Source organism: Chrysemys picta, chromosome 10, assembly GCF_011386835.1.
Source record: "Chrysemys picta bellii isolate R12L10 chromosome 10, ASM1138683v2, whole genome shotgun sequence".
Taxonomy (NCBI): domain Eukaryota; kingdom Metazoa; phylum Chordata; order Testudines; family Emydidae; genus Chrysemys; species Chrysemys picta.
The window spans coordinates 18,317,642-18,345,457 of NC_088800.1; the positions used below are offsets into that span (position 1 = coordinate 18,317,642).

The following is a 27,816-nucleotide window of genomic DNA, read 5'->3' on the forward strand; positions in this document are numbered from 1 at the left end:
ACCGTGTCTATATGTTACTGACCATCATATTTGTTTTTAATCTAGGAAGTCATGTTTTATGTTTCCTTAACTGCTCTATTATATGGGGGAGAGGTGTATTCTCCTTTTTCCCTTTACCAACATTAGGAGAGGTGTGTGTGAAATATTTCACTGAATCAAGTTTCTTTCAACATCTCAGTGCATTGTTTCAGATAGAGAAGGGTAGCCTCATCTGGGCTTTACACTACACTGTGCCTTTCCCACACAGCTGTAAGAAGGGAATGCTGACCCCAGGGCTTAAATTCTTATAGAGAATTTCCCAGAGCGCCCCCGCCCCCAACATGCTTCCAAAAAAACCCTCCAGGAAGGTTGAAAATATTTCCTGGAGCTCCGCTCGGGACAGCTCTTAAGCCCTGGTTGGGATGCACCATGCAATGAGGAACGCAGCCCCTCTGCCACCTGCACCGATGCGCCTTATCCTGGCCACCACTGCACAGGGCTCACCCCACATACAGTAACTTTTACCCGCTCTGCCCCTCTCTCTCCTGGGGTCTCTCTCCTCTGCCACCCCCTGGCAGCCCTCTCCCCCTTCTCAACACCCTTTCGCACCCTGTTCCTGCCGTCGCCTATCTGCCCCCTCCTCTCCCTCCCGCCCCCTCCATCTCCCCTTTGGCCCCTGGACCCTTGCTGCCCCCTCGCAGCTCCCAAAGCAGATCGTGACGGCAAGGAAGGGCAACGTCAGGGCAAGGCCTTCAGCCGATCGCACCGGGCATGCGCAGATCGCTGGAGCGGCATGCGCAGTAGCGCCCGCTGCGCTGACGGAAGGCCGTTTGTGACACTGACGAGTGTAGAAGGCCCGGCGGCGGGGATGCGCGTGCCTCGGGCGGAGTGAGCGGCCCGCGGGGCGGCGATGGCGACGGCGGGGGGTTCGGGCGGGCCCCCGGAGGCGGCCCCCGCGGCGCTGCAGCGGGAGCCCGTGTATAACTGGCAGGCCACCAAGGGCTCCCTGCAGGAGCGCTTCGCCTTCCTCTTCACCAACGAGCTGCTCAGCGACGTGCGCTTCGTGGTGGGCAAGGGCGGCCCGCGGCAGCCCGGCGGCGGGGGGCCCCCTGGGCCCGGCCAGCAGCGCATCCCCGCCCACCGCTTCTTGCTGGCCGCCGGCAGCGCCGTCTTCGACGCCATGTTCAACGGTGGCATGGCCACCACCTCGGCCGAGATCGAGCTGCCCGACGTAGAGCCCGCCGCCTTCCTGGCGCTGCTCAGGTCAGGCCGGGGCGGGGTTTGGTGGGAGAGACCCGGCGGGGGTGGGACCGGGGGCTGCCGTAGTGCCGGGTTGGAGCGGGTTAGCCGCTGGCGTTGAGTCTTCATCTTATGCTGCTGCCCTGAGCGCCGACAGCAGCTGGCGGGTTGATGCGTGTGTCCTTGCACTGGCCCACGCCCCTCTCTGATCGCTGTGTGGGGCTGAGGAGTGAGTGACATTGCTTGTAAACCAGCCGACTGCAAAAGCCCTAATTATATCCCCTCATGGCTGCTGGTGCCTGGCCCTCTTGTCCTCTCTCCATCTTGCACCTATGCCTGCTTGCTGCTGCATTTTCCTTCGCCCTTCCCAGCCCCCCCCCCCTTTGTTCTCTTGTCACTGATTCAGCATGCTTAATGTATTCGTGACCTGTTTGTACCTGGCACAAAACAGATAGAAACAAGGCACAGCCATCGTGTGGTCTGGCAAACAAGGTCAAACTGTCAGTTCCCTGCACAAGAACTTTGTGGTTTTGGACTCGTCTTTAGTTTTGGACCCTCCTTAGGCTTTATTTGGAGTTGCCCGTTGTGCAAATTATTCTTATACCTTCCCCACGAAGAAAATGCTTACTTCAGGAGAATTAAGTGTCCTTACAAAGGGATTGCCTTTGAAGCAAGACAGTGGGAAATGTAGTTTAATAATAGAGCTCTTCTGTGTGTGTTGCAATTACTTATTTCTAAATAATGCATAAAGGAAGAATCGAGTCTGCTATACTGTGTTTATTGTTTTGATTCATTGATTTGATTCTTCTTGGGTCAAGTAAAAAAAATGCTTCTTGGTGTCAGATCATCATTTTTCTTGCTGCTGTTCTTGTTTATTAAGTGATTATTCACCCATACGCTGTCTATGATCTCTGGCAATTGCACAGATTTCAGGGTGGGGAGGAATGATCATTAATCAATTTCAAACCTACATAAAACTAGCCAATTTGAGGCCTAGGTGGCAATTGTCAATGGCAATTTATATGAGGGAAAAGGTTATATTGTATATCAAGGTTATTACTGAGAATTGATAACTTTGAATAAATTGCAGATAATTCTTAAAATACTGTTGAAACTGTTCAATTAGGCTAAACTTTTTATAAAATATAAAAACTGATTAAAATCCCAAATTTCATAGAAATGTAGGGCTGGAAGATAATTTCTTGCGGTTCCAAGTCCAGACCCCTGCACTGTAGCAGGATCTAGTACACTTAAACCATCCATGACAGTTGTTTGTCCAACCTGTTTTTTAAAAAAACCTCCAGTGATGGGAATTTCACACCTCCCTTGGAAGCCTATTCCAGAGTTTAACCATTCTTAATGTTGGAAAGCTTTTCCTATGATCTAACCCAGGGGTGGGCAAACTTTTTGGCCTGAGGGCCGCATTGGGTTTCGTGAATTGTGTGGGGGGGTTGTGGGCTGGCCCCCACCTCCTATTTACTCCCCTTCCTCCCCCCCCCCCGGGACTCGTGCCCCATCCAAACCCCCCCCCCCCCCCGTTCCCTGATGGCCCCTCTGGGACCCCTGCCCCATCCACACACACCCTGCTTCTTGTCCCCTGACTGCCCCCGCCACCCCATCCAACTCTTCCTCTAATTCCTGATGGCCCCCCCTCTCCTTCCTGACTGCCCCCTGGGACCTCTGCCCCCATTGAACCCCCTGTTTCCCCCCCTGACCACCATCCATACCCCTGTCCCCTGACCACCACCGTGACCTCCCCTGGCCTCTATCCAACCCCCCGCTCCCTGCCCCCTTACTGCGCTGCCTGGAGCACTGGTGGCTGGCGGTGCTAGCCTGGCTGCTGCCAGCACCACGCAGCACAAAGCACCGGGTCAGGCCGGGCTCTGCCGCTGTGCTGCCCTGGGTGCTTACAGCCGCACTGCCCAGAGCATTGTGCCGGCGGCAGAGCGAGCAAGCTGAGGCTGCGGGGGAGTGGGGACAGCAGGGGAGGGGCCAGGGGCTAGCCTCCCAGGCCAGGAGCTCAGGGGCCGGGCAGGACGGTCCCGCGGGCCGTAGTTTGCCCACCCCTGATCTAAGCTAAGTCTCCTTTGCTGCCGATTAATTCTATTACTTCTTGTCCTTCAGTGGATGTGGAGAAATCAATTACTGTTGCTTTGTAAGAGCCCTTAAGAATTTTGAGACTGTTTTCAGGTCCTCCCTCAATCTATTTGTAATGGAATACAGTGGAGCTGGTGTAGGTCCTCCTTCACAGTCAAGGTTTTGGAGAGAAAGTTATTGATTTAGGACCCTCCAGAGACTTCTCCATTGAAGTAGTACAAGACCTCTAGAGTAGAGTGGGGACATCCTGCCTTTTACACTAGGAACCAATAGAGACAAGCCATGAAGGGTGAAGAGAATGGGGCACGTGCCCATACTCTTAGCCAGGAGTTTCCTTCTGCCAGGTGTGGACTTTTAAAAGCCCCATCTCCTGGGAGGAACAGCAGAGTAGAGCAACAGCTGACCTTTGCTCTCCTCATTCACTTGAGGATATTAGTAGAAGATCCCCTTCCTGCTCCACAAGTGACTTGCGCTTACAGCCCTAAACTCCAGTCATGAGTAAGGCTACGATTTTATCATGGAGGTCACAGAATCCATGACTTCCAAAGACCTCCATGACTTCAGCCCACAGGCGGCTGGGAGCTGCAGGGTCCCACTGCTGCCCAAGACAGTGGAGCCTCCGAGCTCTGAGGTGATGGGAGTACTCCGCAGCTCCCAGACGCCGCAGGCAGCGGGCGCGGGGGGGGGAGCTGCTGCTGCTGCAGCTCCTGGGCACTGGAGGGCTCTAAGTGGCCATGGGGAGACCCCAAAGCTCCTGGCCAGAGGCCCCCCCAGCTCCCGGCCTCTGGTGGCGAGGGACCCCGCAGCTCAGGGCCGCGGGGGAGCGGGACCCTGGAGCTCCCAGCCAGGCCCCACAGCTGCCTAGCAGTTCCCCATTTTGTGATGGATATTTTTAGTAAAAGTCAGGAACAGGTCACGGGCTTCTGTGAATTTTCCTTTTTTGCCCATGACCTGTCTGTGACTCTTACTAAAAATATCTGTGACAAAATCTTAGCCATAGTCATGAAGGAATGGCAAAACTGGGTAGGCGCTAGTGTACAGGGAATAGATAAAGTGTATGTTGCAGACAAAATGTTGTTTCTCATGTTAAGAGAATGAAAAAGATGTATATGCAAGGTTTTTTAAGAGAGCAACCACCATAGTTAGAGGTCAAATTTAAGTAGAAAAAGTTTAGGATTAAAGACTTAAGTTTAAATTCTTAAGTTAATTTCTTAACTTTAAAAAATTAAGAATGATATGTGTTTAAAAAAGAGGCTACAGTTTGAACATTATGGGGAAAAAAATGGACAAAGGATAGGGGCCTTAGAATGCGATAGAAGCCATTGTGTATTTGTAGAGCTACTAGCACGGTGGGCTGCTTGGGGCCCTTGAGTATTATAGTAAGAAAAAATATATAATGATCCAAGGCCTTACTATATTAGCTTATATATAAAAGCACTGGCAGACTGAGGGATTCGTGATATTTTAAAGGTTACCATATCTTGGAAGCCATTTGGTCTGGAAATAAACACCTACGCCATTAGAATGTGCTTGAATTCTATATATGCCAACATAAGCACAAAATATAAATTCAGTATGTTTTTAAAAAAACACCCATCCTACTGAAAACTTTAATACAAACAAATACTTGACATTTCTTCCTTCCTACTATACACTTTTTGAAAATTGACTTCAGTATTATAACTGAGAATACAAAATTTAAAATGACCCCATTTCCCAATGCATACTGGAAGAGAATGCAAGGATTGTACGTAATATTACATTTATTGGCAAATTTACTAAAATTAGTGTTTTTACAAGCCTGCATTGTAATAAATATCCAAGAGGACAAAAATGAAACTGGAGTGGCAGGGGATGATGCGGGTAGTGATCTCCTGCCTATGTAAAGCAAATGAGTTGCTGGGTGAAGAAGAGGTTGTTGTTGAGACCTTAAGTGACTATTTGATATTGGGCACCAGCCTACACTTTTGTGTTGTAGAAAGTCTCCCTGTTAAGCTATACTGGCAAACCTTAATGTAGATGCAATTACACCAGCAAAAGAAGTCCTTTTGCTGGAACAGCTTATACCAGATCCCCAAGTGAAATAAGCTGTTACCAGCAAAAGGATTTTTTTTTTTTGATGGTATAACTACATCTGCATTGAAGTTTTGCTACCATATCTATGTTGACCAAATCCCCCCCACCCCAACCAACCAAACTCTCTCTAACTGACATACACTATGCCAGCAAAACTTTCCAGGTATATACCAAGCCTTTAGAAAATTCTCACGTCAGGTCCCCAAATCAGTCTGAACTGTGCTTCTTCCCCCTACCACTGTAAGGTTGAAGTTAGTTATTTTTTGTTGGGGAAATGTACAGGACTTAAATTACAAGTAGTAAAAGAACTTGGAAATTAATTCCCTCTTATCTACCTACAGAGACTGGAGTTTGTCTGTGTTTTGTAAGGCACTCTTCTTTACTGCTTCCTGCAGAAGTACAGATTACTGAACTCTGAAATCAGATTAAAAACAAGTCAGTTCTCCCTTTTCCTAAAATGCTATTTGTTGGAAGTCTACATGTGCAACTGGAATCTACATCAGTTTCTAGAATTTAAGAAAGTCTGCCTCTATCTTTTCTGCTTGCTTTTAATATGTGGGGGGGGGGGAGAGGAAAGAGAGTTATTAAAATACAAAATTTAAACATATTTACATATAACAAATTTAAGCAGAGGAAATAAGCAGCATGAAGGTTAGTCCATTCCATTTGAAACAGTCTATTTTTAGCTCTGTTTTCTGGAAAAAGTGTAGAGATTACTAAGAACATAATGCCCATCAGTAAGGCTAAGATTTTGTCAGGGATATTTTTAGTAAAAGTCACGGACAGGTCACAGGCAAAAAAGAAAAAGTCACGGAAGCCGTGACCTGGCCGTGACTTTTACTAAAAATATCCCTGACAAAATGGGGATCCCCACAGCGCCTGAAGCGGGGCAGCAGAGCAGGGACGAGGAGCTGCCTGCAGCAGCTGGAGGCTGCAAAGTATACCTACAGCATGTGGGCTGGGAGCTGCGGGATACCGCCGCCGCTCGCAGCACCAGGGACCCGCAGCTACCAGGAGCTTGGGGGTTCCCCTGCTGCTGGGAGCTCCGGGGGACCCCACCGCCCGCGACAGACAGGAGCTTGGGGATTCCCCCACTGCCCGCGGCGTCTGGGAGCTCGCAGTTGGGAGCTGCGGGGTACCCCACCACCTGCAGAGACTTGGAGCTCAGTGGGCCGCCAGAGACGGCGGGGGTACCCTGCAGCTCCCTGCCCCTGCAGGCATCAGGGGACTGTGTAGCTCCCATCACAGCAGGCTGAAGTCATGGAGGTTGCTGGAAGTTATGGATTCTGTGACTTCCACAACCTCTGTGAGTAAATCGTAGCCTTACCCATAAGTAATCGAACAGTGTAAACAATTGCTCATTAGGTATTTTATGCAGTAATTAAGTATTTTCCTGTTCCTCTGTGAACATTTATTTTTGTCTAAATGAAAACTGCTTATATTGGTTATTAGAGTTGTTGATCTTTGATAGATGGTTCAGAAAGCCAAACCCTAAAAGTATTAAGGTATTTAGAAAATGGCTTAGAGATGTTGAAAGGAAGGTATTGATATTCAAGCTTACATTTAAAGTATTACTTTTAAATATATAAATAAATAGAATTATTCCTTCAGTAATAACTTTTTAAAATATGATTTTATTGTGGGTTACTTTTTGCAATCAAGATTATAACTAAATAGATAAAGGAGGAGACTGAGGACTTATCTCTGAGGGAAAAACCATTCTGAGAAAAAAACCAACCTATTATTGGTTGAGCTCAAAGGTTTAAGACAGTGTTTCCCAAATTTGGGACGCCGCTTGTGTAGGGAAAGCCCCTGGTGGGCCAGGCCGGTTTGTTTGCCTGCCGCTTCCGCAGGTTCGGCCAATCGCGGCTCCCACTGGCCATGATTCGCTGCTCCAGGCCAATGGGAGCTGCTGGAAGCAGCTTTCCCTACACAAGCGGCGTCCCAAGTTTGGGAAACAGTGGTTTAAGGAATAAAATAACTGTTTTTGGGGCTGGCCTACACTACTGCTTATGTCAATGTAAGTTACATTGCTCAGGGGTGTGAAAAAGTTACAGCAACCTAAGCACTGTCCACACCAATGCTGTGTCGGCTGGAGATGCTCTCCTGCCGACATAGGCATTTCACCTCCGTGAGAGGTGGAAGCTATGCCAAAGGGGAGAGCAACGGTGCAGCTGTGCCAATGTAGCACTGTAGTGTAGACTTGCTCTTTGTTGACTTACCATCCAATATTTCTCTTGACTGTAGGGTTTTTTAAACAAGGAACAAAAGAGTTCTTGCAAAGCAACTACAGTGGTTGTGGGACCATTGGGATGATTTTGTGTGCATCCTGGTGAGTTTAGGTAGGGTTCTCTGCTTTTTTTCTTGCATTCTAAGAAGATAAAATTCACCAGTGTCCACAGAACTGATTGCTGGGGGCCTAATAAACTCTCTTGAAACATTTTCGGGGGAGATTCTCTTTAAGGAAATGATCTGGTCTGGGGGACTTAGTGATCTCAATTGCTTCCTTTATAAAATAATTGCCTCTGAACATTTTCTTACATTCTTACCTATACACTGGGGGAGAGAAAATTGACATTGAAGCCTTACAGGAAGAGACAATAAGGTATAAACCGGGAAAGAGGGAATGAGAGAATGCAGGACCTGGGGAAGAGAGGGTGAATGGGGAGAGAACTTTGCGAGAGAGAGGCTGAAAACTGGAGGCAGAGAAAAGTAGAGGTATTGAGGAAATACAATTTTCTCTGAAAAATGTTTGTACTTAGAAAATGGATAGAAAAAGAGATATTTATAGACAGGTGAGAGGCAGAAAAGGATATGCAGAGGGCAAGTTCAGACCTGTAACAAACAGAAGGCTGCAACATACAAAGTTTCAGAACTACTGCCCTACACACACAAGCAGAGGGATTCTTCAGAAGCAAGCCACTCAGACAGATTTTCCCATTCTGGAAAAGGAGGGGTACTGTGGAAATGCTCCAAGATCATTGACCCATATCTTCAAGTGACTCATTGTTTTGCAATTTTTAATAGTTCTTGTGCCTGCCTCTTTATTCCCTAACTCAGCATTTTTAAACATTAAGAATTTATTCAAAATGCTTTATTGCTTGTCTCAGGAAAATCCCACAAAAGGCGTTGTGATGGGGGAAAACAAGACTTTCTAGATATAAAGGGATATGTGCACACTAGAAACATTCAGATAAGAAATTATGCACCCAACTTTTCCTAATATAGACAAGACAAAGAAGCATAAATCATATATTGGCATGTTGACATTTCTATCCTAGTGTGGATTAAATTTCCTCACTCTAAAAGTATTTGGTTATATTGGATGCTTCATTGCTACAAGTTGCTGAATTCTTTTTTGGACTATGGTGGCTGATTCTTAAGAGTATAGTCTCAGAGCGGCCCAAGTCTACCAAGCTGATATGAAACTCTTACTCTTGTGTTATGTGGATAAAGCTCTAAGCAGTAAAGTTAAAAAATATACACCCAAGCCAGCCATGACTTAATGAATGTGCTTATAGAAGCTGTACTAAATGAGTAACCCAAAATGTTTTTTCTGTTACAGTAATGCTCACTAACGCCACAATATTTAAATCTGCTAAAGTTTAAAATCTTTTGTATAAGCTTGATATTAGTCATTTAAAAAAAAATCCCCATCCTATTAGAAGGATTTTTCAAAATGAGCTATTTTATTTTTAAATTAAAAAATCAGCTGCTTAATTTGTAGTTTAAAATCTTATCACTCTCCATTGTCTGCTGTTTCAATCCAGACACTTCCTGCTCCAGCCTGTTACTCTCTTGGGGTACGTCTATACTTACTTCCTGGTCCGGATGTAAGCGATCGATCTTCTGGGATCGATTTATCGCGTCTTGTCTAGACGCGATAAATCGATCTCGGAAGTGCTCGCCATCGACGCCGGTACTCCAGCTCAGCGAGAGGAGTACGCGGCATCGACTGGGGAGCCTCCCTGCCGCATCTGGACCCGCGGTAAGTTCGGACTAAGGTACTTCGAATTCAGCTACGTTATTAACGTAGCTGAATTTGCTTATCTTAGTCTGAAGTGGGGGGTTAGTGTGGACCAGGCCTTGCTCACTGTCATACCCCTGCGTCTGCCGTGCCACTATCTGAGCACAGAAGGTGTCTGACTCAGCCTGGATGTCTGTCTTTCTCAATTTTATCTTTCTTTAACTCCTCTCTTTCTGCCTTTAACTGATTTCTCTTTATTTATTACCATCACTACTCCTTACAAAGCTGCAGGAATGCTCCAGGACCAGTAAAGCTCTCAAGCTTCCAAAGACCATTATCATGCTCCTGTACAAAATCAGTCAAACTGTTTCCCAAAATCATTTTCAGCTGTTCTTTGTTTCCAGCTGTTTCCCTTTCCTTCTGACATAATCCCTCAACCAGGGTACTAGCCTAGGGCCCTGAGTCTCAGTAACGAAATATATTCATGACACGGGGAAATTCCAGGTTGCTACCTTGCTCCCGCTATCTTCCCCCTTTGCACAGCACAGCAAACCATTTGTTCCAATCATCCCCTTCCTCTCCACCATTCCTGGCAACTGGCTTGCCAAATCTTTATCATATATACAAAAGTATCTGTCTACAGTGCTTATGAAATAACTCTAAAGTTTTATTACGGCTAGGACACTGGGGGGGGGGGAGGGGATTGATTTTAAGATACGCAAATTCAGCTACGCAAATAGCGTAGCTGAATTTGACATATCCTATTAGACTTACCCTGCTGTGAGGACGGTGGCAAATCGACCGCCGCAGCTCCCCCGTCGACAGCGCTTACTCCTCCTGATGAGGTGGGAGTACACGCGTTGATTTGGGGATCGATTTATCCGTCTAGATGAGACGCGATAAATTGATCCCCGAGAGATCGATTTCTACCCGCCGATCTGGGTGGGTAGTGTAGACTAGCCCTACATGGCCTATGTTACGGACTAATTCAAATCATGCTTTTGTTAGTACCTATTAAAAGCATATAAGCTGACATGAAAGGATGAGCTAAGATGTGTGCTGTCCATTTTTCATTAGCTCTGTGGCTATAGTATGGGGCCATCAATTCTGCAGTCTCCTTTTTTAAGTTTATTAATCAAATGGTATTACTAGATAGCTGCCTACTGTTGGAGAGTCTGGATTTTTTTAGCAGTTGTTGCATGTTGACCTAAAACCAATATGAAATGAGGTAACCTGTTGATCCCTTTGACACCTTTGACCCATGAAGAAATTATCAAATTGCTGACCTAGAGCATGGTAGCAGCTACCTTAGTTTCATGAGTGCCAACAGTTCTCAACTACTTTTTCATAGGCCCCATAGACTTTCAGGTTTGTATACACAATATAGGAACCTATCTGCTTCTTTCTCACACTTTTTATATTAAAGTAAGCACCAGAAAAGCATTGTATATTTTTAAGTACATTGAAAAATATGTTAAGAGGGACAAAATGTTGGTTTTTAAACAAGAAGATTAGATTATTATGGTTGTGACAAAGCCTGGGGATTACGTTACCTGCTTACGTTCTAGCTTTAGCACCTTGTTGTGCCTCATTGTTGCAGGAGTCTCAGAATAGTGCATTAGGTAAAATAATGGATATTTAACTAAACCAAAATAACAAGAGAGGAAAAAGAAGGCTTAGGGCTTGTCTACACTACAGGTTATGTCGGTATAATTTGTTTCCCAAGGGTGTGAATAAGCCACGCCCATGAGTGATGTAAATTACACCGACCTAAGCGCCGGTGTGGACAGTGCTATGTTGGCAGGAGACATTGCTACCACCAGTCACAAAGATGGTTTTGTTATATTGATGATGCTCTCTCCTGTTGGCATAAAGCATCTTCACCAGACTCACTACAGTGGCGTGGCTGCATCGGTGCAGCTGCGCTGCTGTAGCACTTCTAGTGCAGAATAGTCTTTAGTCTTGACGTAGGAATTCCTGCATCTGTTAGTATGCCTCTTAATTATTATGTTTAAACCAATATTGGTGGGTTTTTTAATAACTTGTAATATACAGAAATCTTTTTTGTGTATTTCTGTAACCAATAGAGCAGTTTTGATTAACTTTCCTAGAAATTAGAGGTGCAGTAGTGACAGACTTGGAAATACTTTCTTCAGGTCAATAACAGATTTTAAAAAACAAACAATTCCCACCCCCATTGATTGGTATCTTAGAATCAATACTCCTGTCTCATCTCAACAAGTAACAGCTTTCAGGAAAGCTGGCTTTGCTGCCTTTGGTGCATACTTTTTGTCTCTTGATTCATTGCTACCATTAAAACACCAATCTATCCTGCATTCTCAAAAACAATGGAGGCAGGTCAGAGTTTCAGCCTGTGGCAGTCTCTGTCAAAAAAATAGAGGTCATTAGCTGAAATATTAGTTTCCTGCAGAGGGAAAATGCTGACTTAGAATTAAGATGTTATCGCAGTGGAAGTCCTTGATTTGTGTCCCCTCATGGCTGGATGGATAGTGTGCAATGTCTTTGAATGGAGAGCAGTGGTATAGCAATCGAGGTATTGATACTCAAATTGAAGATGTTCTTGCTATTGAGCCAGATCTGAATTAAAAGTAATTTTGCCAGCTCAGCTACTCTTCACTGGCTGTACATATCTAATAAACCAGTACAGCAAGATTAGTTTTAGGGAATGTTACACTTCTTATGCAGATCTAATGGCATTAGCTTTTCATAAGCTAACATGCTGCCACATCTTAACTAGTACCAAACTTTTTTAGTGCACTTCTTTAATTTGTTTTGTCAGTACAAAGAGGCTGTTAATCATGTTCCTAAATTTAGTTGGTATGTTCAGCTCTGCCTCAGTTATATCCCTTTTATCCTTCTGTATTTTTGTATTATTTCCAGGTTTCTTTATTCAGATGAAGTTCAGATTGGTCCTGAAACAGTTATGACTACTCTCTACACTGCCAAGAAGTATGCAGTCCCAGCCTTGGAAGCACATTGTGTGGAATTTCTCACTAAACACCTTAGAGCAGATAATGCCTTTATGCTTCTTACCCAGGTAACCTGAATAAAATGTTGGCTTATGAAAATATTGTTTAATAAATCAGCCCCCCAAGAGCTAATATTTTACACAATGTTAGATGTCTAGGTAGTTTAATCTGTGGTAGAAATATCTGTGCAGCATATCAGTCTTTCTGCAAGCATCTTATTGCAGCTTTGTCACTCAGCTTCTTGAGTATGAAATAATAGAAAGGAAAAGGGCTTTGTAAATAAACATATTTTTATATTGTTATTGGAACATCATAAACATGAGGTCTGTTCTCTCTTCAGTGCTATTAATATTAATATTCTAATGAATTAATCTGAGGCTCTTTGAGAACATTGTCTAAATTTTGATCCAGTATTGTAGTTTTGACTTGCAATTTCAAATATAGAGATTTATCTTTGGCAGTGTAATAATATTATTCAGGAAGGAGAATTGGAGAACTCTGATACAAAAACTCTTAATGAAGTACATCATTCAAGGGCTGTTTGACACAAACTCAAGGAATACTTGAAAGGTAAATTGAGGCTGTCTAAATAGAATGTATCCATTATTCTGGAGTAAAAACTTGTTTGTTTGGGTTACTTCTAAATCTGTTGGTTGCAACACCACAGTCATACCATTTGTCTGTTAACAATATATTATCTCCATAGGCTCGATTATTTGATGAACCTCAGCTTGCTAGTCTTTGTCTTGACACTATAGACAAAAGTACAATGGATGCCATAAGTGCAGAAGGTTTTACTGATATTGACATAGGTAAGTTGCCTTCTATTACCAGAATATGTATTTAAACTTTGTAAAAGAACTGTATTGATTTGCATTGTTGAACGGTGTACCTTTTTGTCAAAGCTTGCACTGAAACATGTACAATATATAGGCTCTAAAAGATTCCCATATATAAAAATCATCACATTAGAGAACTCTGCTAAAAGGCTTAGCCATCTAAACAAATAAATTAGTCCCAATTGACTTGTTTAACTTGACCATTTTAATAGTTGACCCTCTTGTAACATAGTGGTTTACAGGTATCACATAATGTTGAAACTGGTGTTTTAACTTGACAGGTTTAGGATCAGATTTTTGGTTTAAAAATCTATGCTCACATTGATTAGAACTAGTTAGAACTTTATTAAAAGTACAAGGATTTTACCTCAATACCATTTTGAAAGATGAAGCAAACATTTTTATATGCTAGTCTACATTGTCTAATTAGTGTAGGAATTTTAGTGGTACAGTATTTTGACCACTGTAGTGCACTTTTTTTTTTAATCGATGCAGAAGAAACACTGAGTAACATAAGTTTGAATACAAAATCTAAATGCATAAAAAAATCAGTTTTACCTTATTGCGAATGTTGTTACTTTTGCATCTTCAGGTATCTTTGAAGAATTTTTCTGAATTTTCACTATACATTTCTGTTACAATAATACTTTGTGTGTGATGTCTGATTAAATCTGTGAGAAAATACTAAAAAAAGCTTGAGTGTCTGTTGACTTGAAAACACTCCAGATTTCTATCTGGTTTGGTCCTGTTTAACTATATATGCCATATTTATAGTACTGTCTCTAATTTTGTTTTAGGTCACTACTGTGATTTAGTACTGCCCATCATTGGATTTACCAAAAAATTGCTGCCAATATGGCAAAAAAAGAGAAATTGGTTTTGTAAATACCTTTGCTGCATGTTCAGTTTTAGTTGAAGCATTATGGTTAAATTACTCTTCTTCGAGTGTCCATTTGCCAATCCCGCTCAACTACTGGGCTGGTCCTGCCTACTTTCAGCTATGAAAGCAGCATATGTATATTCTTCTTGACTAAACTTAGTACTGTAAATAGCCCAGACTGATATCAGCTTCCAACCTATGAGTGGGCTCGAGCCTAGACTCCCAGGAGGGAACAGACTATTGGCAGGAGAAGCGGTACATTACCTGATGCCATTGACTTCATCACAACCAACCTCAGAAAAGCGTTAAGAAGAGTGTCTGTGTAGAGGTAAGGGAGAGGAAATAACCATGGTGTATGAGGTACACAAGAAAAAGATGGGACTAAAGCTTTGCTAGAGGCCAGGGAAGGAAGAAACAAATGGGACTCTATACTAAGATTAACTCATATATTTTCCTTGGAGTGGGGGAATAGATGATTAATTGGAATTCAGAAGAAGATTAAACAGTGAATAAATGAGGTTCAAATTGATTCAGATTACACTTGCATATAAAACTAAGGGATAAATTATAAACAAGAAAATAAGTGCTAAGAACATAACACTCTTGTTTGCATCTTTTTATCCTGCTGTCCATAGTTTATACGTTGTCTGTCTAGCATGCAGACTCTCTGGAACAGGAGCCTTTCCTCTTTTCTGTCTGTAAAGCACACAGCGTGCCTTTGAGTGCTGTATAAATACAATCCTGCCTTTGCAGCTAGTGCAGCTGCATGCTTTCTCTGACTTTGACTTACTACTGCTGAAAATTGCTAACTTTCAACTACAGGGTTTCCTCTCTTACTAATTGCCTCTTTCTCTGCCCTACATTTGAAACGTATCTAATTGCAGTGTAAGCTCATGGTTCGAACTCAGGCTGAAACCTAACATCCGTCCATCTACATGCAAATTGCCCTAATTCAGGGCTCTGACTGAGGGTCCTGGACCCCACAGGGGTGGAGAGTTAGAGCCTAAATCAAGCTAGGACCCTGGGTTCAAGTCCTGTTGCATTGCAATGTAGACGCAGCCCCCCTGGACTAATGCTCTGGGAGTCTGTCAAAAGTATTCCACAATCCCAAACGCTGACTTTTTGTTCCTTGGACAGCCGAGTTTGGTGGCGTAAGATTCCTTGGATCTCTTCCGGGGCACCTCTTTGGCGGTGGAGAATTGGTGCTCAAACTTGAATGGGTGCAACCAGTCATCCTGGTTTGCAGCTGAGCCCCTCGGCACAAGGTAGCTCCAGTCTCCAGGATGGGGGCTGGGCCAGTAAGAAGTCTGTGGCTTGGGGCTCCTGCCTGAGGGCTAAACTGTTAAATAGACAAGGACTCAGGCCTTCTGGGCATAGGCTGAGCAAACAAGCAGGCAATGGCTTAGGCCCCTTGGCCTAGGTATTAGTGCTTGCCCAGCCCTGTGTGCGTGGCTGGGGGTAGGGGGATCCCAGCCCACCCTGCTCCACTGGATCCCAGCCCAGGACCCTTGGAGCAACCGGTGATCCCATTGTGGGGCCAGCAGGGAAACATGAGGTCACTGCCTCGTCTCCCGGCAACACACCAGACCCAAAGTCTCGTTTTCCTGGGCTGCTTCCTACTGGCGACTGGTTGGGTTGTTCTCTGCAGTGACTGGGGCCTGGTTCCCTCTCTCTGTGCCAGGCGGCTCACTCTGTGCTTCCTCTCCCAGTTCCTCCATCTCCTGGGACCATGGCTTGTCTTTTCTCCAGGCTGGTTTAGAAGTGTCGTTATCGTCTGCTGCAGCTAACCATGGGCTCCACAGGTAGTTCAGCTCCCTGGAAAGGACATCTGGCTCCTTCCCTGGTCTGAACCCAGCTGAGTTGCAGGGCCCGGCCCTTATACTTCCTGCCTTGCTAGGAAGTCTGGGATATGGATGGCTGGACTCAAACCCACACAATGCAGCATAGATGCTGGAGACCCAGGTTGGACCCAAGGTTCAACAGTTCTTAACCTGGGGTTACAAATGAGTGTGTAGATGCTCAAGCCCTAGGTTAACAAAACCAAAGTCTGCTGACTCAAGTTCTGCTAATCCAGGGCATACATTGTGGTTTAGACATACCCTTTGTGGCCTACAGTCTCCCATGTGCAGGCATGATCTGGCCAGAGATAAGTTATATCGTTATTCACTCAGGATCCAGCTGCTTTGTCAATCTAGTTTGAGAGACAGTCATGATGGAACTTATGTCCAAGACTTGTTTCAAAATCAGCTAGAATGCAAAGAAGAAAGTTCAGATTGAGGATGGATAGTCTGGCCTTATTTTAAAAAAAGAAAAGAAAATTGCACTACCCTCTCCTTAAACTTCTTGTGTTTGGATTTGTGCAACTGCTTGCTTGTGCTCATTCCAACTTCTCACAAGTTTCTTTTATTCTACCTGGACGGGGACTGTTTCCAATACATGATCCTTTCCATCTAGCACCTACAATGTTTTCTCCGTACTCAGGGTATTGTAATAACAGCCCTTAAGGAGGAAAGTAATCTGATTTTTCCACTATCTGAATATGTTTTTCAAGTCCAAACAGTTAGAAACAGCTCCAATAAATCTTGTTCAAAACATCAGTTCTACATACCTGGTGTGTCTTTTTTGATAAACGGGGAGGAGAGCTGGGTAAATTTTCAAATAGTTTATTAGAAAAAATTCACAGGTCCTATTCATAAAGTGCAAAGCTGGGTAAACAATGAAGAAGAAGAAAAATTTTAACTTCTTTAAAAAATCGTAAATTTCATTGTGTACATTACTTTAGGGGGGAAAAAAAACCTTGTTTTATGGCAGGGCTTTCTCACCCAGGAGTTGGTTTTCATATCATTGTCTCCCTCATTCTCTTCTCTAGACAGAGCTGTTTCAATCATTCTAGTTTGTTTGGGAACTCCTACATAGTATATACATAACTGTCAGGGCCTTCAGCTATTCAGTCTTATGTTCTCAGGTTTAGGCATTGTCCAGTTATATGTTCTGCACCCTCTTCAAGTCCTTGTGGGCTCAGCTGTGAACGCTAGGAGTCCCTCTCCAGGTAATCCTTCCTTCCCGATTGGATTGTGAAATCCCTGCTTTGGGTGACTAGTAGACTAGAAAGAAGAATCTCAGTTGGGAACACCTCTAGTCATCTTTAGGTTCTGGAATCTCAACTACTGCTGCTATTCTTGGTGGGGCTAGGTTCATATAAACCTTAAATCATGTCAAGACTACAGGAAAATGTTTCTTGAAATTCTCTACAGAACTGTTCTGTGTTTGTACAGCGCCTAGCACAATGGGGGCCTGGTCCATTACCAGGTTCTACTGCAGTATAAATAATGTGCCTTTCCACTTAAATCAGGACATCTTCCAGTCTAAGTAGATGCAACTACTTTCTCTGGATGTCAAGTGGTTACCCTTTTCCACGGGAACAGTTTTCTTTAGGAAATTGGATGTGGTCTAATTTACAGAGATTACAAAAAAAGGACAAGTTATCTATGGTCACATGTTAGATGGCAATCAGAGCAGCTTTTTCTAGTATCAGCAAGATTCCTGACATAGATTTGTGCCTATTTTAATAGGTCCTGTGTGAAGAACAACAGCCTTTCATGTGGAGAGGTCTGCAAAGCCAGGAGTTAAATGTCCCACTGATCTTCACTAAATCTGAGATGTGTATATAAAAAGAGTTGGAATACTTAGTACTGCTTTTAATTTTTTGGATGCCATATGTCTATGTTTAAAAGATCACTTTAATATATCCTTACACTGTCACTTTTTTCTTTTTGTGCATTCTGCTGGTTGTTGCATTTCAATAGTTGATCCAGATTGGCAGATGGACACTCAAATGAGGACAACTTTATATTATGAGTAATTTGGCTTTCCCATAGTCGGACATTCACCAATCTGCTTGATCACTTCCTTTCTTGATCTTGCTCTAGCTTTGGAAATACTCTTTGGGACATGAGAGCAGCAGTTTGGCACTATATATCTATACCTATATATAGTCCTAGTCTTAGGAATCAAGAAGAAAGTTCATATGCTGTTTTATAGAAGGAGGCGGGCAGGACAAAACCTGTTGGATTGGATGCTGTACACTGTTCCAGAAGACTGATTTACACGTAAGACAAAACTGTCTTATCTGTGGTGGTTTTTTTTGCAATAAATTTATTTAGTCCTTAAACAGATCTCTTACATGTATATTCAATCAGTTTTCTATTATATTAAAGTAGTTTGGGCTCTTGAATCAAATAGTTTATTCTTAACTGAAGTTGTATAATTTAAAAAATACTTTAAGATGACTTAACATATGTAAAGACAGAAATTGCTATGAAAGAAGAAAATTGACCTAAATTTATTAGTAACTTTTTCTTTTTTTAGACACACTGTGTGCAGTACTAGAAAGAGACACACTTAGTATTCGAGAAAGTAGACTCTTTGGAGCTGTTGTTCGCTGGGCAGAAGCAGAGTGTCAAAGACAGCAGCTGCCTGTGACGTCAGGAAACAAACAGAAAGTGCTTGGAAAAGCTCTATCTCTAATCCGTTTTCCACTAATGACTATTGAAGAGTTTGCAGCAGGTAACTGTGGGTTACTTTATCGTACTAATATGTTAATGTAATTCAGAGAAACACATTATGCTAATAATGGACTAACTTTACAAACCTTTCACAACTACCCTGTTAGTAACAAATGCATTTCACTCCTTCCTATCAAAACAGTCCATCTTGCAAAAGTTGTGCTGGTCTGAGACAAATCATGATGGACTTTACACTGTTTATTTAAATACAACAATTCAGAATTAAAATGTTAAAGCATATCATATTCTCAGAAACATGCTGCTTCTATTCCTAGGTCCTGCTCAGTCTGGAATTTTGTCAGATCGGGAAGTGGTAAATCTCTTTTTGCATTTTACGGTCAATCCTAAACCTAGAGTTGATTATATTGACCGACCGAGATGCTGCCTCCGAGGAAAAGAATGCAGCATAAACAGGTTCCAGCAAGTGGAGAGCCGTTGGGGGTACAGCGGAACAAGTGACCGAATCAGGTATTGGTCATGAGTTGTCCAAGGAGAAAAAAACATGTGACTCAAATGCTGCTTTGTAGTACTGAAAGCAGTAACATACTGATTTACCACGGATACAACATTTGCACTGTCTATTTAAAAAGTAGACTGTGCGCACACTCATAGATAAAAGCATTTAAAATAAAGAGAATAAAGGGAAATTCTGGAAAAATAGTTTAGGTGGATTCTAGAGTATAGCTTATTAATGATAACATGCATTGCCACATTTAAAATTGGATCCGTTAAAATGTTTCCTTTCAGAGCTGGTCAAAATAGAGGTATTTTTGTTATTCAGTATACTGAGTCCTTCAGAATGATCCTTGTGGAATACTGGGGCCTTTAGTTGTAAAATTGAGGTCTTAGGATGCCATCTCTTTAGTAAAACTTCATTTTACAGTAAGCCTGGTTTGCTTTATTAAATTGTATATAGTACTATATCCTGAGCTTGATCCAGCACCTTTTAAATCAATGGGAGTCTTTCCACTGACTTGAGTGGGAGTAAGATCAGGGCCCTGTGACTATTGTTGAAATGTGATATTTATAACTCGCCTTTCTCCTGTGTCAGGTTCACAGTTAATAGAAGAATTTCCATAGTGGGATTTGGATTGTATGGATCTATTCATGGACCCACAGACTATCAAGTCAATATACAGGTATAGTATATTTTTAATTAAACTGCTTAGTAGAAACTAAATTTGGTACAAGGAACAATTCTTAAATAAGGCTTACTATGAATTTGATTTGGGATGGAGCAATTATTTAGTCCAGATAGATCATGACACATTTGCATATAAAAATGTGAATTGACTTCAACAATATGATTCTATTGTTTGTCCCTTGGGTGTGACTGAGATAGAAAGTTAAACTTCTGAGTCCTACTTTCTTATTTTTAGCAAGCTATTCCTATTCTCCCCTTAAAATTAACATGGGAACTGTGAGATTAATAGAATCTGTAGTCGGAGTATAATCGCTAAAATGAACATAAAACAGAATTGTGTAGTCATAAAGTTCTATAGGTATTGCTACATTCTTGGAAGAATTCAGTGATGTTTTTTTTAGATCTTTCAGTGAGCACCTGTTTGTTTATGAAGATATTTATTCTTTAAAGGTGTCTTGGACAGCAGTATAGGTTTACTTAAAAGTTAGTATTTCTCCAGGAGGTATTTTTTTGTAATAGATAAACACTCCTGGTTCTTACTCCCAGTGCATGACGGGGTGAATTCCCATTCATTAAAATTCCAGATGTTAATTGTGTCACAAGCAGATGGTACACACCTTCCCCGACTGAGGTTGTACTACCCTTTGTGTTAAATTGGATGGAACAGGGAACTGTTGTTATCTGTAATGCTTATTCTAATGTAAGTAGTCCTATTGTGACTGAAAGCAACTTTGTATTCACACCTGACACACCATTGTAATAATCTTTGTACAAAATGTGCTTTGTGGGTACCATGGGAAAACTAATAACTCACTGGTCAATAATATCATGTTGAAATGTATCTAGTTAACAGTATATGTGAAGTTATGAATTCCCCCTGTATGATGATGATAGCCTGTCTAGGCCAAAGTTGTTAAATAGGCCTATCATAAAGGAAGGAATGTGTGTTTACCTCAATCAGGGTCCTCAACAGCAGGGGGAAGAGGTGGCAGGAAACAGAACAATTTGCATTTCAGCAAAAAACAAGTGGGGGGAGGAGGGGGAGAAAGCATGGAGCCTCCTTCACCATTGAACTCCCATGTCGCCTTCCTTACTGCTTGAATAAACTTTACACTGAATGGTAACCTTCAGAAGAATCTACTTCCAACGTTTATTGAAATATAAAAGAAAGGGGCAGAGAACACGAAGTTCTCTCTTTCACCTAAGAAGACAAAGGCGCCAGCACCTGTGGGCCACTAGGAGATAACGTGACCAAGGACAGGGTCAGTTACCATCATGCTGCAAACTAGTGAGTGAGAAAGGCCATCTTGAACAAAAGCCTTGAACCAAACTTGCTAGATTAAGTTTTAGGCCTTTAGACATGTTTTCATTTTTATTTGCTTGTATCCATTTCTAGCTTTATCACTTATACTTGAATTCACTTAAAATCCTATCTTGTTTTTTGTTTTATTCCAAGGCTGTGTTTAAACTGAACTGTTTGATAACTCCAGTTAAAGTAACAAAACTGTTGAATATTAACTCCTTACAGGAGCAACAAACCTTAATATCTGAATTGTCCAGGAAATGGCTGGACATTACAGAACGCACATTTTTGGGAAAAATCTGGGACTTGGGAGTTTGTTGGGGTCATCCTGCCAGTAGTAACCAAGGCTGGTGGAAGCCAGTGTGTGACTGGTATTTTGCTGGCAAGCAGCTGGGGTCAGAGCTGCTGGACCGGGGCTGCAGCTATACACAGACACTGAGGGTGTGACCTGCATGTTGGTAGGCTGGTTGTGAGCGGCCCAGGTTGGGAACTACAGCAGCAAAGCATTGTGAGGCACCCAGGATTACAGGGCAGGCAGCGACAAAACCCTTCACTGGTCTGAATAGTACCCCAGAATGTGACACTTATATATGTTGATGCTTGGTTGGGTTTTTTGTGACTAGAGTTTTCTTCAAAATTGTAAACTAATTAACAGGTAAAAAGACACTTCTGTTTTATTTTTTTTATGCAGATAATTGAATATGAAAAAAATCAAACACTGGGACAAAATGATACTGGATTTAGTTGTGATGGAACTGCTAATACATTCAGAGTTATGTTCAAAGAACCTATCGAAATTTTGCCAACGGTCTCCTACACAGCTTGTGCAACACTCAAAGTAAGCATGCTTAAGAGAGCGTAGAAATGAACATAATGGAAAGTTGTTTGGAACCAATATTTTAGCCAAATTTTAAACTATCTGGTAGGGAAACATCCTCTAAGTCTCTCACTCTCTCTTTTTCTTAATTGTCTAGTTTTGCTTTTGAAGTGCTTGTTTTTGAATTGGCTTTCAAGGGGGTGGTGGAGCTGTTGTGGCTTTATGCTTTCCCAAAGCTGAGCTGATCCAGGAACCAGAGCAGATCCCAATGTAACTATCACCTACTGCCTATGGGCAGCAGCACTACCTACATCAGGGGTTCTCAAACTGGGGACCGGGACCCCTCAGGGGGTCACAAGGTTCTTACATGGGGGGGGGGGGTCGTCAACTGTCAGCCTCCACCCCAAACCCCGCTTTGCCTCCACCATTTATAATGGTGTTAAATATATAAAAAGTGTTTTTAATTTATAAAAAGGGGTCGCACTCAGAGGCTTTCTATGTGAAAGGGGTCACCAGTACAAAAGTTTGAGAACCATTGACCTACGTTCTCAGCATTGCAGCTCCTCTCTCCTGCTCCCAGCCCATCCGTGGCATGCCCCCTACATCATGGTTTGTGAGAGAGCTCTTGTGTCTGTCTTCCTCAGTGCCTGCATTGGGGAATTTCTTCCCTAAGCCAGACCTGGGATTTCTACCCAACTCTGTACTTGATGTACTGGGGCTGGAATAAAGGTGGGAATCTCCTAGGAGGTGCGCTTTTTTTTTTTTTTTGCCGGGGGGGGGGGGTTAGTTGTGACTTATTGTTTAAAAATGTTACTTTGGATGCAATTTTGAAGCTATTAGTTTACTTGCAGAGGTGAAAATGTGCATTTGTAATATAGTATTAGTGGAAATTTGCATCAAAACTCGAATCTATCCTTTGTGTTAACTGTATTTTTCTTCCTTCTAATCAATGATATACTTTAAAAAATGCTTTAAATTTTCTTAAGCTCAGGTTTAGCTGTTATGCGTATTCTCTTCTAAAAGTCCTCCATTAAACATAATAGGCTGCTTTGTCCATTACTAAGAGTTCATGTGTGGGGGGGGGGGGGGGCCGCTAATCTAATTCTCTATCCAAAAATCAAATACAGTAACTCCTCACTTAACGTCCTCCCGCTTAATGTTGTTTCGAAGTTCAGTCGCTGCTCCATTAGGGAACATGCTCGTTTAAAGTTGTGCAATGCTCCCTTATAATGTCATTTGGCTGACTTTACAAGGGAGCATTGCACAAATTCCTCTTCTCCGCCTCCTCCTCCTCCCATCCTCCCTCCCTCCCAGCGCTTCCCCTGCCACCAAACAGCTATTTGGCGGCTCTTAGGACTTTCTGGGAGGGAGGGAGCGGGGAAGCTGCCCCCCTCCCCAGCAGGCAGGGCCACCCGGAACGCAGGGGCTTTAGGCGCTGCAGGGCCCTGGGCTAAGGGGGCCCCAGGACCTGGCCTGCAGCTCTAAATCCTCTTTCGGAATGCCGTCCTGTGAGCATGGGCCGGAGGACTCAGGAGGAGCAGGGGCAGCAGTGCAGCCAGCGTCCGGAGAGAAGCGGCGCTTTCCCCTTCAAAGCTGGACAGAGAGAAGTCGTAGGTGCTGCCAAACAGCTCTTTGGTGGCAGGGAAGCGCTGGGAGGAAGGGGGGAGTGGGGATGCGGCGTGCTCCATGGAGGAGGTGGAGTGGGGGTGGGAAGAGGCAGGCCTGGAGCATCCCCTGGCAAAGTCAGCACGTATTCTTCTGGGGGGAAGCTGCTGCTGCACAAGGTGCTTCCTAGCGTCCTTGCCTGCCTCATGGTCTGCAGCGGGCAGTGCCTGTGTGGGGTAAGCCAGAGGCACCTCCCCACCACAGTACAGTACTGTACAGTATATAATGCCTTTTGTCTGCCCCAAAAAAATTTCCTTGGAACCTAATCCCCCCCCCCGCCCCCGCATTTACATTAAATCTTATGGGAAAATTGGATTAGTTTAACATTGTTTCACTTAAAGTTGCATTTTTCAAGAACATAACTACAACATTAAGTGAGGAGTTACTGTATGAAATTTCACAAATCTGCATACCAGAAATTTCAAACACTTTAAATATTAGTATAGGCTTACATACTAAATACACACAGTAAAAACATTCTGGCATATTAGTTGCCAGATGAAGCAGACAAGTTGGTGTCTGAATTCTCCTTTCAAAGATAATAACAAACTCCAGCATTGCTTTAGTCTGTCGTACCTCTGGAGAACCTTGAATTGTATCAGGTAATACATGCTAGACTAATACAATTCAAGGTTCTCCAGAGGTACCACAGACTAAAGGAATGCTAGAGCTTGTTATAACCTTTTTTTTTTTTTTATTTTATATTATATTATGTTAATTATATATTTTTTTATATATATATATATATATATATATATAATAAATTAATTAAATCTTTCTGCTCAAATAGCTACATTTTCTCCAATTCACTTAACTACTTTTGTTGTTTATATTAGGGTCCTGATTCCCATTATGGTACGAAAGGATTGAAGAAAGTAATCCATGAATCTCCCACTGCTAGCAAAACCTGCTTTTCCTTCTCTAGTTCACCCGGTAACAACAATGGTACATCGATAGAAGATGGACAAATACCAGAAATAATATTTTATACATAATTACACAGAATAGTTCATCTCAGATAATGCAAGTAGCAATGTATAGACTGACATTGGCATAAAGTACTTGCTATTGGTGGCAATGATTAAATTCTATGAAATTACATAAATATATAATCTCTCCAGGTGTACTATGAAACTAGAACATTTCTTATAGGAGGTACCAGAAAAATCTATTTTTCTCTCCATGATTATTGGCAGGATATCAATAAGTTAACAGATGTAGTTCCTTTTTACCTTCACAAAACATTGAAAGTAAGAAGTACTCTATATTGTAAAGGTATTTTAAACATTATCTTGTGTTTTGTTGGTTTATTTACTTCCTGACTCCTTACATTGTCTTCAGCATTTGGTGAAATTCTCCTTTGATCTCCTCGTTTGTTATGGAATTTTGGTATATTATTTTTCTTCTTTAAAAATGCAATAGCTATATTACTTTGTCCCAGACTTGCATTTCCCTCTAAAATACTCTTGCAATGACCATTATGGACTCAAGTGACAACTTTTTTTTTTTTTAATTACAGCAACAAAACTGGATTTATACTTTTTTTTTTTTTTTTTTTTTTTAATTAAATGAGCCATGAAGAAATACCTGGGTTAACACTGTAAACAGTATCTGGAATTGTATTAAAGAAATATAGCACATGCTTATAGCTGAGATCTGCAATGTACAATACTTCAATGGTCTTGGTTTCATTCAGAAATGTGTATTTTATAGTAATGTACTGGAGCGTGTAAGTTGGTATGGTGATGACTATTGTATATAAATATGCTTGCAAAAATGTATAATGTGAAGATATGAAAATACAAGACTTCTATTAATAGTATTCTAGGACCTGGATGCTCAAGCATTAACCAACACTAAAATCTTGATCTGATTTAACGTTATCTGTGCATTTAGTTCCAGAGAATATCTACAAGTGGGTATGAGGCAGTGCAGCCAATTGAAAGGTGCAATAAATGTACATAGATGATCAGTCAGTATACTGTGCAGCATTCTCTGCAGTTGATTAAACAGCCAAAGTGTGAAAATTCCCATTCACTCCACAGGATCCTGTACACTCCTACAAACCATACCCCAAGAAATTAGTATGGAGTTGAAAGCAATGACTGTTTCCCTAATGTTCTCATTACTAGCATAGGTATGATACAGTGTGTACACTTACTTTGGATTTTATTTATAATGCCACTAATGTTATCTGAGCAGATAAATAAGGAGTATTTAGATCATTTAGTATGTTTATTTTAAAGTGAGCTTAAAATAAGTGAAAATCCCGTATCATTTTTTGCTTGCACAAAAGTCTTGTAATTTTTTAAAAATACATACAGTAACCACTGAGGTAGAATTAGAGCAGCTTTAAAGTTGAAATGACATTAATAGCAATGTAAGAGGACTTCAGTTAAACTATGTAGTGTAAATAAAGGTTCTTCAAAAAACGTGCAATTCTTTAGTTTAAATAAGCTTTTTTGTGGTTAAGTGAAATGCATGTCAGTTGAACTTAAAAGAAAGACTTCCTTTAGATTGCTGTTCCTAGTGCCATATGTCTAGATATAGATATTTGAAGTCACTGAAGTCCTGTGACATACTAATAAACAGTTGTCACTGCCTTAGCCAATATATATTAGGCGAAAAGAGAAATGCAACAGTAACTGTGTAAATCATGACTTCTGTTACCTTTTGTGCTCTTGAATTTCACCTTTTTTGGTCTAACCTGTATTTACAGGCCTGACAGCTAGAGCTGGGGAGAGCATTCTACAGTTGCTTTCAAATTATACTGTCTTTTAAAAATAATTGGTGTACTGATCAATACACCTGAGCTGAGACTTACTATATTCAGTTCTTGATCATTACTACAAAGCTCTGCTGAGCCAAGGAGCTGGTATTGGCTTGGTAGTTCTTTAGTTTGGTGGTGAGTAATAAGAATGGACCACATCAGTTTTCTTTCAGACTTCCTATGTTAGGGTATGGAAAACGGTGTGTGTCTATTAGATCTCTTTTTAATTGTCCTTTAAATCGTAATATTTTTAGCAGTGGTGAATATAATTGGTAACATGCAAGCAGCCAGCCTGCTATGTAGAGGCAAAGACATTAACAAAAGTGGGGTTTCCTTCTCTAGCTGCTGGATGAAAAAATGTTAAGCTGATATAGAAGAACTCACAGAAGCCTGATTATCAGGTTGGAAATTTCCCTTCCTCCTTAGTGTTACTCTTATTACTTACAAAGATAAGTCATTAATATGTACAGTTCAGGACCGGAGAAAATGCATCTAGAGTAGAACCATAGGATAATTTTGAATATTCAGCATTAGCTTACCTTGAAATGTAACAAGCTATTGAAAGATGAATCACTGAGAAATGCTAAGAAATCTCATCTAGTTCTATCATGCTGACAGTAATTACTTAAAAAATGTATTTTCTTCAATACGTATTTCTCTGATAATCTATTGGCTGAATTATTTCTATTTTCCTGTCTGGCAAGTGATAAATTACTTAAGTACATTATTTGGCACTGAAATTAAATATAAGAGCTAATGTGTCATTTCTCCTATGAAAGTCATTAGTTAGCTTAAAAAACCTGACCAAAACATCTTGTAAAGTGGGTTATTAAAGTTTTCAGTATTCTTTGTTCTATTGCCCCAACTCTTAAGTGTATGTATCTTCTTGTGGTTCCTAACTGAAGATCGCAAAAACAAAGGGGAAAAAAAACCCTTAAAAGTTAATGCAAAATAGAGGGTTAACTATTGAATTAAAAATAAATCAATGTATGCCAGTCACAAGTACTGTTTCTCATACCTTTACTCTAATGCTTGTCATGGTCTGCTACTGAAATAGTAAATACCTCTTAGTTACCCACCTGAGTATCTTTGTGCCAACTTTGACAAATCCACTTGCATCTATTTTGTGAGTTAAATGATCATGCATGTAGACTGCAATAGCAAAGTTGTGCTTACGTATTCTAGAGGAAGCTTTTGGTATAGAGGGAGTCATCTTTCCTTTTATTCTTTCCAAATCTTCAAGGCTTAGCTGGTGAGTAGGATAAAGACTATTGCTAGTGATCTTCTGGATGATTTGTTGAGGGTTGTTAGTAAGATTTGCAGTGGTTCTTCTGTGACTAATATAGCTTAATGCCTACATCGTATAGGCATTACAGTAGAAAATTAAAACATGTTTAAACCTATGATTACTGCTGCCTGGTAATTAAAATCTGTTTTCCACCTGTGCTCATTTGGTATGAGGTAATTCTTGGGGTGGGCACCAGG

The 27,816-nt window shown here is 41.9% G+C and overlaps 1 protein-coding gene across 2 annotated transcripts; it reads left to right on the forward strand.

The window, feature by feature from the left end:
• The first annotated feature begins 757 nt into the window (after positions 1 to 757).
• Positions 758 to 27,777, forward strand: BTBD1 (BTB domain containing 1). Of its 2 annotated transcripts, XM_005307240.5 has the most exons (8): positions 762 to 1,242; positions 12,260 to 12,416; positions 13,055 to 13,160; positions 18,436 to 18,633; positions 18,908 to 19,100; positions 19,684 to 19,771; positions 21,771 to 21,917; positions 24,398 to 27,777. In XM_005307240.5, the coding sequence occupies exons 1-8, from the start codon at positions 890 to 892 to the stop codon at positions 24,554 to 24,556; spliced, it is 1,401 nt and encodes a 466-aa protein (XP_005307297.3). In that variant the 5' UTR covers positions 762 to 889; the 3' UTR covers positions 24,557 to 27,777. The 2 variants fall into 2 exon arrangements, with proteins under 2 accessions (XP_065415429.1, XP_005307297.3); XM_065559357.1 differs by lacking the exons at positions 21,771 to 21,917; positions 24,398 to 27,777 and adding an exon at positions 20,738 to 20,980 and having other exon boundaries at positions 758 to 1,242.
• The last annotated feature ends 39 nt before the right edge of the window (positions 27,778 to 27,816 follow it).